This window comes from Schistocerca cancellata, chromosome 8 (assembly GCF_023864275.1).
Source record: "Schistocerca cancellata isolate TAMUIC-IGC-003103 chromosome 8, iqSchCanc2.1, whole genome shotgun sequence".
Lineage (NCBI taxonomy): Eukaryota > Metazoa > Arthropoda > Insecta > Orthoptera > Acrididae > Schistocerca > Schistocerca cancellata.
Window position 1 is genome coordinate 226,952,761 of NC_064633.1, and position 14,740 is coordinate 226,967,500.

General features: G+C 42.2%; 1 protein-coding gene across 1 annotated transcript in view; it reads right to left on the reverse strand.

Moving 5' to 3' along the window:
• Positions 1-2,851: 2,851 nt before the first annotated feature.
• The window catches only part of LOC126095477 (protein croquemort-like), a 117,376-nt gene continuing 105,487 nt past the window's right edge, over positions 2,852-14,740 (reverse strand). Inside the window, exon 12 of the mRNA XM_049910268.1 lies at positions 2,852-3,065. Within this exon, the coding sequence (XP_049766225.1) occupies positions 2,852-3,065 (214 nt within the window). The remainder of the gene's footprint in view (positions 3,066-14,740) is intronic.

The following is a 14,740-nucleotide window of genomic DNA, read 5'->3' on the forward strand; positions in this document are numbered from 1 at the left end:
CCGTATTACCCTCCTGAACCCACCGATTCCATATTCTGCTAACAGTCATTGTATCTCGACCAACGGGAGCAGCAATGTCGCGATACGATAAACCGCAATCGCGATGTGCTACTATCCGACCTTTAACAAAGTTGGAAACGTGATGGTACGCATTTCTGCTCCTTACACGAGGCATCACAACAACGTTTCACCAGGCAACGCCGGTCAACTGCTATTTGTGTATGAGAAATCGGTTGGAAACTTTCCTCATGTCAGCACGTTGCAGGTGTCACCACCGGCGCCAACCTTGTGCGAATGCTCTGAAAAGCTAATCATTTGCATATCACAGCATCTTCTTCCTGTTCGTTAAATTTCGCATCTGTAGCACGTCATCTTCGTGGTGTAGCAATTTTAATGGCCAGTAATGCATCTGCCACTACTGCTGCTACATTTGCATACTTACATGGTAGTCCTTCCTGTAGCGCTTCTTCACTACGACCGTGGCTTGAACGTAGATTCAGACCGTTTCAGATTCGAAAGTGTGTGTTATCCTGGTAATTCGCGAGAATTTGAGACACTTTGTCTTACTGAAAAAGACTTTTTTACATAACGTTATCATGAAAAGCAGGAATTCATTTGTATTAGTAAACGGCACACTAAAGCGTCTTTTCGTTAGTTTGTTGACCACAACAGATAAACATAATCGATAAATTAATCAGCAGCAGTATAGTCTTCCTAATTATCTAAAACACTCTGACAGTGTTGAGATAGGTTTTCGACTTCACGCCTTTAGACAATATGCTGGTAGCACTTCGTCTCCTTGTATGTTATGTTGTGTAAGAGACAGCAAAGCTGTGCAGTTGAGCATAACGATAAGGCGAGGGGATCTCGCGAACTGGTTCACCGGCTGTACCTAGGAACAAATATTCAATTCAAATTTAAAGTTGTTGCAATCAAGATAATCTTATCAACACTGTATTTAATATACTATGTGTTACATTACTATTCTACTACATGCCAATAACCAGCAAGTGGAACCACTTGCCGGTTATATAGCGGCAACACGGCCATTCCTCTGACATTTCAACATCGGTGCGTGGTTGGTACGGTACTAGACGGTCGTGTCAGCAGTCCTGGTACGTTAGAATCTTTGGATAATGAGACATTTCGTTAAACACTGACACCCGTATCAGATGCAATGATTACGTATCTTTTCTTTTTCTGGTTCCACTGGATGACATTCCAGCTATTTTGCTCCATGCAGAAGTACATTAGTGACACCCTTTACGGTTTTGTATTTATGGGATGTGGGATCGTCGACAGTTCATCTTTTCATGTCATTTGCGGTGGTTGCGCTCTTTTGTATGTGGGGATCTAATGTATTTTACATAGCCTTTGCTTTTCGAGAGATTTTCCGTCCGGCCTAGAAATATAGGCCTATGAGATGCATTTTTTGCTTACATGCCGTATACCAGATAACCACCATATTAACCCCTGTTAGCTGACTAGTACGGATATGGCTGGCTCTGAGCACTATGGGACTTAACTTCTTTGGTCATCAGCCCCCTAGAACTTAGAACTACTTAAACCTAACTAACCTAACGACACCACACACATCCATGGCCGAGGCAGGATTCGAACCTGCGACCGTAGCGGTCGCGCGGTTCCAGACTGTAGCGCGTAGAACCGCATGGCCACTGCGGCCGGCTAGTACGGATATTCTGTACATATATGTTGTATCCTCTTTATAATGTGACTATAAGTTCTGTTGTTTCTTTTACAGTTTGACAGTTTGTGTAGTCTTCACACTTTAGTTGTAACTTTTAACATTCACCTGAAGCTGGGACTGTTGTCCTGAAGCCTGGCTCTGCTTTCCTTTTATTATTATTTGTTACGAGTGTTGCCGGTGTTATCAATCGTGATTAATATGGTTACACAATAGTTGTGGCTGTCATGTGAAGAGAAACATGTGGCATTTTAAAGAACCAAAGAAAAGTCTTAGTCAGTATAGCCAAGTGTAGAGTTATGCTTCCGTTCTCCTGAGTACTAATCTGTTGCCCTATTGACTGCTCCATCCACCGCGGTGGACACACAGAGCAAATGGCAACTTCAATACTTAATGAAATTTGCTTTCTATGGTCATAAAAAGCCGTTTGGTGTATATTTTTATGATGTAGAAAACAGTACACAAAATGTTACGTCTTACTCATTGACTGTTACAGCGTTAAAAGTTGTCTAACTACAGTGACTATTAGTTGCTGCATTCTTCCAACTCGTCCGGGTGAGCTGGACGCTGTTGACAGGCAAAGAAAAAGTGCTCGTGGCAGACAAGATAATTGGCAGTATAAAAGTATCACAAAGACTCTGTAACAAACGTATAACATTGAAGAAATTTAAATATTAGTTTTGTATATTTACTTTTTAATTAGCATTAAGCATCTACATCAGCTTCAAATTCAGTCCCAGGATCAAATTTTCAACAGGCAGTCGAGTGTTTGCTGTAATGAAGCGACGGCTGGTTCAGACTGTGTGGCATAACAGACATTAAATCTGACTCTCCCGAGTGCATAACTTCAAGCAGTCATTTGAGAACCCCTAAAAATCACAAAAGAAGCTTCAGGCAGGTGATATACACCACAGACTCTATGTTACGTTGTACCAGGACTGAGAATTAGTTCAGAAAAGTATTTGTCTAGTCTTGTCTTTCTTATGTGAGATGCTGCTGAATCTGATGCCGCATGAAGACGGCCGTGGTTCGACGTGATGCGCGTCGTGAGGCGTACTTAGTCCTCGTCCACTGCACTTGTCATAACCGACACAAAATGTCATACCGGCGACTCCAGGCGCAGTTTATTCCGGGGGAATGGTCCAGTTACGAATCTTTCCATCTATGGCACAGCGTCAAGATTCCGCCGACGAACACCATTATCAAGCCGATGCCTGCCATGCCAAAGAAAAGACCCATACCGAGGGCAGACGCATTCTTAATAAACTTTGCCAGCATGGCTAAATCTTCTGTTAGTACTGCCTTCTGATTAAACCAGAAAGCCGGAAAATAAATTCTTCCGGGCAGTTTTTCGTAGAACCTGTGGACAAACAGAACTGATAAAAAGCAGAACGAAAATGTAATTAATAAAATATACTCCTCTGCTGAATACATAGTTTCACAGCGCTAGCTGGACCCTAGGAAACCCGCAGTACGAGCCAATTCGTTATGAAGCCCGACACCATTATTTTAAGTGCTAATCATTATTTGATTAAAAAGTATCGCAGGGGCTAAATTAGAGAGAATAGACAACAATAACTCGAAATTTCACTGAAGGTCCATTAATGGTGCAACCAAAAGATAAGAGAAAAAAAATTTCCTCCTTGTGGAATTCGTATTTGTGTCAAATATTTACTCTCGGACATAAAATTGTTACTGCTTTACCTTATACTAAATACTCGTAGGAGGAACGACAAAATGCCCATTTAATACCAGACCTGCGAGGGTGGTTTGATAGGTCTGGTAAATTTCCACGAAAGAATGGAATATTTTTGTTGCACCTTCATGGTTGGTAAGCTTGATTATTCCAAGGATCGTGTAAAGAATTTCAGTGCAACGTACAAGTCATTACTGACAGCCATTTGAATTGGCCAGTGTGTCGATTGCGATTCAAGATGAAGGAAACAGTTTTGTGCTGTGATTAAACATTTTTATTTGAAGTGTTGGACTGCGACACAAATCAAAACTGAACTGGATGGAGTTCACGCGGACTCTGCACCATCGTTGAAAACCGTTTACTTTTGGATTAGCGGTAACAGTGGGGAAAGTGCATGAATTGGCCTTTCAGTTAGTTCCTCAACCATCCTATTCACCGGACTTAGCCCCAAGTAACTTCTTCCTGTTCCCTGACGTGAAACTTTGGCTTTCTGGGAACAAATTTTCACCAAATGATGAGGTGATAGTTGCGGTCAACGAATATTTTGCAGGCTTTGACATAATCTATTTTTCCAAAGGGATGAAAAAGTGTATATCTTTCAAAGGAGACAATGTCGAGAAGTGGGGTGAATTGTTTACGAAACAAAGATTTTTTTCTTGAGTTTTTACCAGACTTATCAAACCACCCTGGTAAATTTTATGATTTCATACATTATTTCCGATAAACTTCTTCGTGACTGAGCTTGCTATCTGGCAACTATTATTATCTTGAAAACCGAACGCAGGTGGTATCAGTCCACGGAGCAATCGCCCAAGAACAAAAATTGGAGCATGGAGTATCCCAGGGATCTGACATAGGACTTCTCCTGTTTCTTATTTATCTCGATGATACAGGCTGTAACAATCACGTGTTACAGCTTGCAGGTGACATCACTCTTTCTGTCAAAGAAAGAACTTCACCACAAACTCTGTAAGCAACAGATGTGCTCTTTGAAAACGTCAAAGAGTAGTTTGTCAGAAATAAAATGAAGACGAATGAAGCAAAAACACATCATCTGATATACAGCCTCAGGGCCGTTAGATGCCAGGATAATGTGGAGGCTGCCAAACTGCTCGGCTTCCCCGCTGACAGCAAACTATCAATGAATGTGCGTTCCAATCTCTCCCGTGTACTGTACTTTTTGAGGACACTAAAGGGTGTATTAACTGACCAGTACCTAACCGTGTATTGTGCACTACTTTAGAGCCACATTAATTAATTATGGGCTGCTGATATGGGGACACTCTTCATGTTACAAGAACGTATTGATGCTGCATTCAGGAAGACTGGAACACTGCAAGCTAATATTCACCTATTTAGGAATAATGGCTATTTTCAAGCAGTATGTATTTTTGTGCCTCATCAGTGGAAAAGAAAACCAAGGAGACTTTAGCATGAGGCAAGGAATATATAATTATAACACAAGAAACAAGTGGAACTTTGAAGTACCAAACTGTCGACTGTGTGAAACACAAGAAACGTTCGATACACTGTCTCGAGATCTCTGATTCCTGCCGCCAGCAGCATTCAAAAAGAAAACTGCGCAGGACTTAGAGAAACAACATCCTTTATAATCTACAGAAGAATTTTTCAACAGTCAACAGTGTGACTGGACAAAATAATGTCCTTTCATCTGTTATATATATCGTTATCGTGAACAATTCTCTTCATAAACTATATGAAAAACTGTAAAAAGTCTTATGTACGTAATTTTGACCCAGTCCATCCTGTCATGACTGGTAAACGACGCAGCTTTAGTAATAAAGGAATATGACTGTTGCTGTTTTTTGTGTCAACGTCGAAACATCGGCTCGAGCAACAGCTCATCAAATGTTTCGTTAACGTTTTGACTTAAAATGATTATTTCCTTTACATGAATTGATGCTACGAAGGAATAGACAGAATTACCTTAGAGACAGTTTCATTACCAGTGAGCAGTTTTGAATATACGAGGGTCACTCCAAAAGGAATGCACACTATTTTTGTAAAAATACAGTTTTCATTCCGCATGTTTGAAAGTCTTACAGTGTGTAGATACATCCTTCCCGCTTGTTTTCAAACGTAGTTCAACCTGTTCCCGTGAGAGGCGCCGTCACAGCATGTCTTCAAGATTGCTGCTACACTTGACGTTCGTCAGAAGCAACGTGCTGTCATAGAATTCCTCTGCTGTGATAACGAGACAGTGGGAAACATCCACAAGAGGTTGAAAGAGGTGTATGGAGATGCTGCTGTCGATCGCAGTACAGTTAGTCGGTGGGCAAGCAGGTTACGTGATGAAAGCGGGCACGGCAATATTGAGGATTGTCCTCGCAGCGGCAGGCCTCGTACTCCAGACAATGTGCAGAGAGTTAACGAATTGGTGACGGCTGACAGACGAATCACAGTGAACGAATTGTCACGCTACGTTGGGATAGGGGAAGGAAGTGTTTGCAGAATACTGGAAGTGTTGGCGTTAAAAAAAGGTTTGTGCCAGGTGGGCTCCCACGATGTTGACAGTGGCTCACAAAGAAACAAGAAAAACGGTATGCAGCGAACTTTTGGAACAGTACGAGAATGGTGGAGATTAATTTCTTGGAAGAATTGTGACAGGTGATGAAACATGGCTCCATAATTTTTCACCAGAGACGAAGAGGCAATCAATGGAGTGGCATCATGCAAATTCACCCAAGAAAAAAAAAAATTCAAAACCACACCTTCTGCTGGAAAAGTTATGGCTACGGTGTTTTACGATTCCGAAGGACTCTTGCTTGTGGACATCATGCCAAGTGCAACCACCATAAATTCTGATGCATATGTGACGACAATGAAGAAACTTCAAGCTCGACTGAGTCGTGTTCGACCACATCGGCAAAAGCAGGATGTTTTGCTGTTGCACGACAATGCACGGCCACATGTCAGTCAAAAAACCATAGAAGCGATCACAAAACTCGGATGGACAACACTGAAACACCCGCCTTACAGTCCTGATCTGGCTCCATGTGACTATCATCTCTTTGGGAAACTGAAAGACTCTCTTCGTAGAACAAGGTTTAAAGATGATGACTCCCTTGTGCACGCTGCCAAACAATGGCTCCAACAGGTAGGTCCAGAATTTTACCGTGCGGGTATACAGGCGCCGGTTCCAAGATGGCGTAAGGCAGTTGAGAGGGATGGAAATTATGTGGAGAAATGAAAATATTGTTCCTAAACGATGTATCTACACACTATAAAACTTTCAAACATGTAGAATAAAAGATGGGTTAAAAAAATAGTATGCATTTCTTTTGGAGTGGCCCTCGTTTAAGGGGTTTTGGAGTAAAACTTTTTACGTAGATGGCATATCTTAAACGTACTGTACAATCATTATCGCGTCGAAACCCGCTTTGCGTTCTCCAGAGGACGCCACATGTCGACACCGGGTTTTAAACCTCATCTTCCTCTCATCATCATCAGACAACTCCAACATAACAGTACACTATACACCCATCCATTAAACTCTCCTACACTCCACAAAGACACACACGGTACAACCATCACATTTCTAGAAGGAAAGGGGACAATGTGCGCTGAGAAAGAACGCCCTTGCCGCTATGCTACTGAACCCACTCCATTGAATAGCCCAGCCAGCAATGCAGTATTTACATTTTTTTACCGTAAGTATTTTCGTTGTCGCCCACTCACCAAAAACCAAAAAAACAAAAAGCTTGTAATACGGTGCGTTCGGCAAGTGGCTGTGTACTGAAACACGAAAATGGTGGTCCATCTGAAGTTTCGGATGAGATTATCTCGAAAACTATACATCGGGTAAAAATAGTGGGCAAGACAAATTCGTAAGCTCAAAGGGTTACATCAAATGATACTACACGTGACTTCCAGCCCCCGTCCGCTTGGGTGGGGCGGGGGGCAATTTTTAAATCTTAAATGGAAACACCCATTTTTATTGCAGATTTGGATTCTCCATAAAAAAGTAATCAAGTTTTTTCTGTAACATATTTTTAAACCATTGAGAGATGGCGCTGAAATCGAGAAAAAAGTAAAATTGGGGAACAATTCTGATTTATTTAGAACTATCAAAGAAAGACATATCAAATCGACAAAAATGTGCACCAATTCTTTCGTTACGCCAAATTAAGCTATTTTTGTGCAAAATGTACTGTATCCTACTTTTAGCGTTACCCAGGAACAACGACATGGACGTAGTAGAATGACGTTCCCTTGGGGTGCTTCATTAGTGTGAGTCCCCCAGCCTCTCACATGTTGGGGTGCTTCATTAGTGTGAGTCATCTTACCTCTCACATGTTGGGGTGCTTAATTAATGAAATTAGCCACGAAGAAATTGTTCAAAATTATCCCCATTTGCTTCAATGCATAAAGTCAATCGCCTGCGAACGTTGTCCACAGTTTTGAGCAGCACATTCCGTGGTATGGCTGCACAAGCTCTTCGGATGCGTTGCTCCATATCGTTTCCGGTTGTGGGCTGTCTTTCATAAACAATATTTTTTAAATACTCCCACAAGAAAAAGTCAGGAGATGTTAGGTCTTGTGAACGTGGAGGCCACTGAATTGGTCCTCCGAGTCCTATCCACCGACCAGGGCACCTTAAATTTAAAACGTTCCGCACATTTTTAGCATAATGGGGAGCTGCTGCATCCAGTTAGAAGCACATTCTTTGCCTAGTTTCTAAATCAACATCTTCCATTAGCTCCAGCAAATCATCGCGGAGAAGTTGTAAATAAGATTCCCCAGTAACATTTCGGTCAAAAAGTACGGTCCTATCAAGTAACCGTTTAAAATTCGACACTAGACCATTAACGACCATTTGCGTTGATTGTCAACGGGTCTGTGCCAGTATGGATTGACAGTGGACCATAATGACGATCATGACGATTTAATTCGCCATTGTTTTTGAAAATGGCTTCATCGGTCAACATAATGTATCTAAAAAAGTCATTGTCACCTCTTATCATTTCCAAGGCCCATTGGCAGAAATGCACGCTTATTTGTATATCTTTTGGCGTTAATGCCCGTGTCAGTGTGATATGATACGCACGATATTCATGTGCCTTAAAAATCCTCAAAACAGTTGATTTCGGTATTTCAGTTTGTCTGTGAATCGCACGACTACTGATTTCGGGATCCAGTTGAACACAGGCGAGAACGGTAAGGGCACGAGCGTAATTTTCATTGTATTCGCGATGACGAGGGGGCGGTGCATATAGCCATTTCGAGCTCGTTGAGTGCAATTTCGAATAATGTTTTCGCTTGGATGTCGTCTGTTTGGGAAACGATCTGCATACAATTGAGGAGCTGCAGCGTAATTGTTATGGCATTCACCTAAAATTAACATCATATCTACAATCTATGTAGAAGGATAGTGAGCCATGTTTCGCTAAAGAATAATTTACTTTCGTCAGTTGATGTTTACAGTTCACAATCTGAAAGTGAAGTGCCGTCTGATCGCATTACACTGACCTTTATACTGAGCCATAGTTCGCAGTTTGGCCACGGTAGCGCCAAAGTCGGGCGAGTAATGCAATTGTGAAGAGTTCCCTAATGAGATTTTAATACCACTCCTCCATTAAAAACTGTGGCAGGTAGGATACGTTTTGTAAAAAAAAAATTGTTTAATTTGGCGTAATGAAAGAATTGGTGCACATTTTGTATCGATCTGATGCGTCCTTCTCCAATAATTCTAAATAAATCAGAGTCCTTCCGAAAATTTAATTTTTCTCGATTTCAGTGCCATCTGTCGATGGTTTAAAAGAATTTTCAGACAAAACTTGATTACTTTTTATGGAGAATCCGAATCTGCAATAAAAAAATGGATGTTTACATTTAAGATTTCAAAGTTATCCCCCCAACCCAAGGGGGTGGCGGCTGGGGGTCACGTGTTAGTATCATTTGATGTCCCCCTTTCAGCTTACGAACTTGTCTTACCTACTATTTTTACCCGAGATAATCTCGAAACCACGTTTGCAGACCTGTTTTTTCATAGAAGTGTGATTGCTTAAGGGCGAAGCACATGAAAGACGGATCACAGCGATCCGTCGCATGCGACCGCTTCGTAGACCGCTCGTGTGAGCGCAAATCGCAGCGATCGGTCGCTGATCGCTGATGGCAGGGAAATCCCAAGCAACCTGATGAATCGCATGTGAAGTGTGGCAGTATGCATGCGTGGCTGCAACTCGCCTTTCTAGTTACCAGTAAGCGTGCTTGTGTGATTTTGTTTCGTTTCACTTTGCGCATGCAGTGTAAGAACCTTGCGTTAGAATTTACAATTATTCAGGGACCATGAGCCACTTTGAGAAGTGAAGCTGAGACCAGAGTTGCCGTTTATATTATTATTTTGCAGGGATTTGCATTTTGAAACTTTTTCTGTAGAATTAGAATTGATGGGAAGTTCATAGTAATATTCACGGTACCATGGAGTACATCTGATAATTTGGGTTATTTATGAAACAATCACACGCATTATTAAAATTCTTAACTTCTAAACAAATGACGTGTCATAATGTTAAGTGTATGTTTTAATTTAAATGTTCAGGACAAATCTATTATATAGTTATACTCAAACTGACCTTTATCTCATGTAACGAAACTTTCATTCAAACACTTCCTAAAGAAAGCTATGGTAATCGGCAGTACTGATATCGAAAACTTTCTAGACACGTTAAGACTGCAAGTACTTCAAGTACTGTACTTGCAGTTAAACCATAGGACTAAAGAATCAAAAATGAATTGAGAACTAAAAAACGAAAAAACACCTTGTATTAGGACACTGGAATGATGAAAGGAACCCACTTAATGTCAGTGGATAAAATAATATATTGTATTAACTAACATATGATCCGCAAGGAAAGCATTTCAAAACAAGTTACTACATTACAGTGCCCATTTTTTTGAAATTTGTTATTTGCATGTATTCGTGGGAATATGGAGATCTATTGCAGCTGCTGCTAAACATAGCAGTCCATTTTCGTAGTGGAGCTTCTCGACACAGTGACGTTCGTAATAAGGGCTGAGATTCCTTGGCAAATGGCATGCTACGGAAAGCCGCGATTAGTAACCCGAATGTGCGGTCCTTTAATTGGTTGAGTAACATGAACTGTTTGGATCAGCTGATGAAAGCTATTGAATACGATGTGCACCGTTCAGATGTCAAATTTTTTTAAATTATGGTGCTTTCAAATGAGGAACGTATTATTTTGTTGAACATGTGTTTCGATAAAGTGATAGATAGATGGATTAACTGCAGGAGGAATTTACTGAAAAATTCCCGGGAAAGCCGTAACTCAGCGCAATGCGGTTCGTCGACTAATTAAGAAATTTCGATGGGTAGGTTCAGTGTTAGATGTCGAACGAACTGGAAGACCATCTAAACCAAACGAGTAGAAGTTGCTGGAGATTTCTGACTCTTTGGAGCAGAGTACAGAAAAATCATTGCGCAAGTTGCCACAAGGACAGGATATCGGGATTGCAAGCACGCATGATGTATTAGGCAAACGCTGAAATTGTTGCCATATGAAGCGACAGTAGTGCAAGAATTGGAAGATGCGGGTCATGAAAAGTGAATCCCGTACTGCAAATGGTTTACATCTCTTTCTTAAGAGTAATGCCACTGTTCTACTTGACGTCACCTTCTATATAGACGAGGACTGGTTCCACCTCTCTGATCATGTTAACACACAATACACACGATTATGGTCAACCGAGAATCCTCGAGCAGTCCTTGAAACACTACTGCACGATCTGAGAACTGGTATGTGGGAAGCAATATCAACATAGCGCATTAAATTGCTTTTAATGTCACCGAAGGTTGTTTTGACTTTCCTGTATGCTGAGTCAGTCCTACCGACAATCATTTCTCTTTCGATTTCTTCACATTTGTCATGCAGCCATTTCGTCCTAGCTTTCCTGCACTTTCTCTTTATACCATTCCTCAGCGACTTGTATTTCTGTATTCCTGAGTCTCCCGGAAAGTCTTCGTACTTTCTTCTTTCATCAATCAATTTAAATATTTCTTCTGTTATCCATGGTTTCTTCGCAGTTACCTTCTTTGTACCTATGTTTTCCTTCCCAACTTCTGTTATCGCCCTTTTTTAGGGCTATTACTTATTGCTCTACCTATAGTCTTAGAGAACTTCAAGGGTATCTCGTCATTCCTTTGTACTTCCGTATCCCACTTCCTTCCTGACCAATCGCTTAAACTTCAGCCTCCTCTTCATCATCACTGCATTGTTATCTGAGTCTATATCCTGTTCTGGGTGCGCCATACAATCCAATATCTGATTTCGCAATCTCTGTCTGACCATGACGTAATCTAACTGAAATCTTCCCGTTTCACCGGGCCTTTACTAAGTGTACCTCCTCCTCTTGTGATTATTGAACAGAGTATTAGATATTACTCAGCTGGTATTTCTCTTTTCTCATTCCTTGCCCAAAGCCCATATTCTCATGCAACCTTTTCTTCTACTCCTTCCCCTATAAATGTATTCTATACCCCCAGAACTATTAGATTTTCGTCTTCCTTTACGTACTGTATTACCCTATCTCATCATCTTCAGCTTGCTCCTGCTGGATATCCGAAAGGGGGACTATTCCGGAATCTTTTGCCAATAGAGAGGTCATCATGACACTTTTTCAATTACAAGCCGCATGTTCTGAAGATAGACATTATGTGTCTGTTATGCAGTGGTTTCTATTGCCTTCTGTATGCTCATGTCGTTGACAATTACTGATTCTTCCGCCTTTAGGGGCAGTTTCTTACCCCAAGAACAAGATAGTGCGCTGTACCTCTGTTCGCTCCTCCACCTTCTTTGACAAGGCCATTGGGAGAATGAGACTGAATTCTTAGGCCAGAAATCTTCGGCCGACATGTTGATTATTACTCAAAATTTAAGCGGTGGCGGATTTCGAACCCGGGACTAAGGGGAGCGGTACACCTCTCGATTGTATCCCATAATGTTTCGATGCTATAAATGTGATGCGATCTATGTGTCCAAATGATTAGTCGAATTGTCCAGAAAGTTCTTGAAACCAATCACGAACTAGTGTGGACCGGTGACATGGCGCATTGCCACCCATAAAAATTCCATCGTTGTTTGAGCATACGAAGTCCATGAATGGCTCCACGTGGTATCCAAGTAGCCAAACATAACGATTTCCACTCAATGATCGGTTCAGTTGGATCAGACGGCCAGGTCCGTTCCATGCAAACACTGCCCACACCATTATTGAGCCACCACCAGATTGCACGGTACCTTCTTGATAATTTGGGTCTATCGCTTCATGGGCTCTGCGCCACACTCGAACCCTGCCATCAGCTCTTAGCAATTGCAATCGGGACTCGTCTGACCAGGCCACGGTTTTCCAATCGTTTACAGTCCAACCGACTGGTCACGAGCCCAACAGAAGCGCTGCAGGCGCTCATAGCAAAGGCACTCGCTTCGGTCGTCTGCTACTATAGACCATTAACACCAAACACCAACACGATCTTCGTACGTCCCACATTGATTTCTGCTGTTATTTCACGGAATGTTGCTTGCCTGTTAGCACTGACAATTGTGCACAAACGCCGTTGCCTTCAGTCGTTAAATGAAGGCAGTCGGCAACTGCGTTGTCCGTGGTGAGAGGTAAAGCCTGAAATCTTGATATTCTCCGCACACTCCTGATGCTGTGGATCTCGGAATACCGAATTTCCTAACAATTGCGGAATGCTCCATGCGTCTAGCTCCAACTACCATTCCATGTTCAAAATCTGTTAATTCCCATCTTGCTCCAATAATCACGTCGGAAATCTCTTCACAAGAATCATGTGAGAACAAATGACAGCTCCACCAACGCACTGCCTTTTTACACCTTGTGTAAGGGATATTACTGCCATCCGTATATGTGTAAAACGATATCTCGTAACTTTTGTCACTCACCTGAAGATGAGAGGCATGTAGGCAATTGAAATATTGGATAGTATTAAAAAAAGCTGGTGAGTGCTTCATGAGTGACGACTCATCGAAAAACTGAGATACTCTCTTTGGCGGTCCGATCTTCTGTTTTGTATCAGTACAACTTTCCCTCCTGTCAGGATTGTGTAGTCCGACTCAGAACCACAATTACTTTCCTGTTAGTGAATATTAACTGCCTGACAAAAGTAAAGAGGGAGGAGGAAAGGAAATGAAACTTCACGAGTTGAGAGGATATGTGATGTGATTTCAGGGACTAAAAGATGTACACTACTGGCCATTAAAGTTGCTACACCAAGAAGAAACGCAGATGATAAACGGGTATTCATTGGACAAATATATTATACTAGAACTGAAATGTGATTACATTTCCACGCAATTTGGGTGCATAGATCCTGAGAAATCAGTACCCACAACAACCACCTCTGGCCGTAATAACGGCCTTGATACTCCTGGGCATTGAGTCAAACAGAGCTTGGATGGCGTGTACAGGTACAGCTGCCCATGCAGCTTCAACACGATACGACAGTTCATCAGGAGTAGTGACTGGGGTATCGTGACGAGCCAGTTGCTTGGCCACCATTGACCAGACGTTTTCAATTGGTGAGAGATCTGGAGAATGTGCTGTCAGGGCAGCAGTCGAACATTTTCTGTATCCAGAAAGACCCGTACACGACCTGCAACATGCGGTCGTGCATTATCCTGCTGAAATGTAGGGTTTTGGAGGGATCGAATGAAGGGTAGAGCCACGAGTCGTAACACATCTGAAACCTAACGTCCACTGTTCAAAGAGCCGTCAGTGCGAACAAGAGGTGACGGAGACGTGTAACCAACGGCACTCCATACCATCACGTCGGGTGATACGCCAGTATGGCGATGACGAATACACGCTTCCAATGTGCGTTCACCGCGATGTCGCCAAACACAGATGCGACCATCATGATGCTGTAAACAGAACTAGGAATCATCCGAAAAAATGACGTTTTGCCATTCGTGCACCCAGGTTCGTCGTTGAGTTCACCACCGCATGCGCTCTTGTCTGTGATGCAGCGTCAAGGGTAACCGCAGCCAATGTCTCCGAGCTGATAGCCCATGCTGCTGCAAACGTCGTCGAACTGTTCGTGCAGATGGTTGTTGTCGTGGAAACGTCCCCATCTGTTGACTCTGGAATCGAGACGTGGCTGCACGATACGTCGCAGCCGTGATGATAAGATGCCTGTCATCTCGACTACTTGTGATACGAGGCCGTTGGGATCCAGCACGGCGTTCCGTATTACCCTCCTGAATCCACAGATTTCATATTCTGCTAACAGTAATTGTATCTCGACCAACGTGAGCAGCAATGGCGCGATACGATAAACT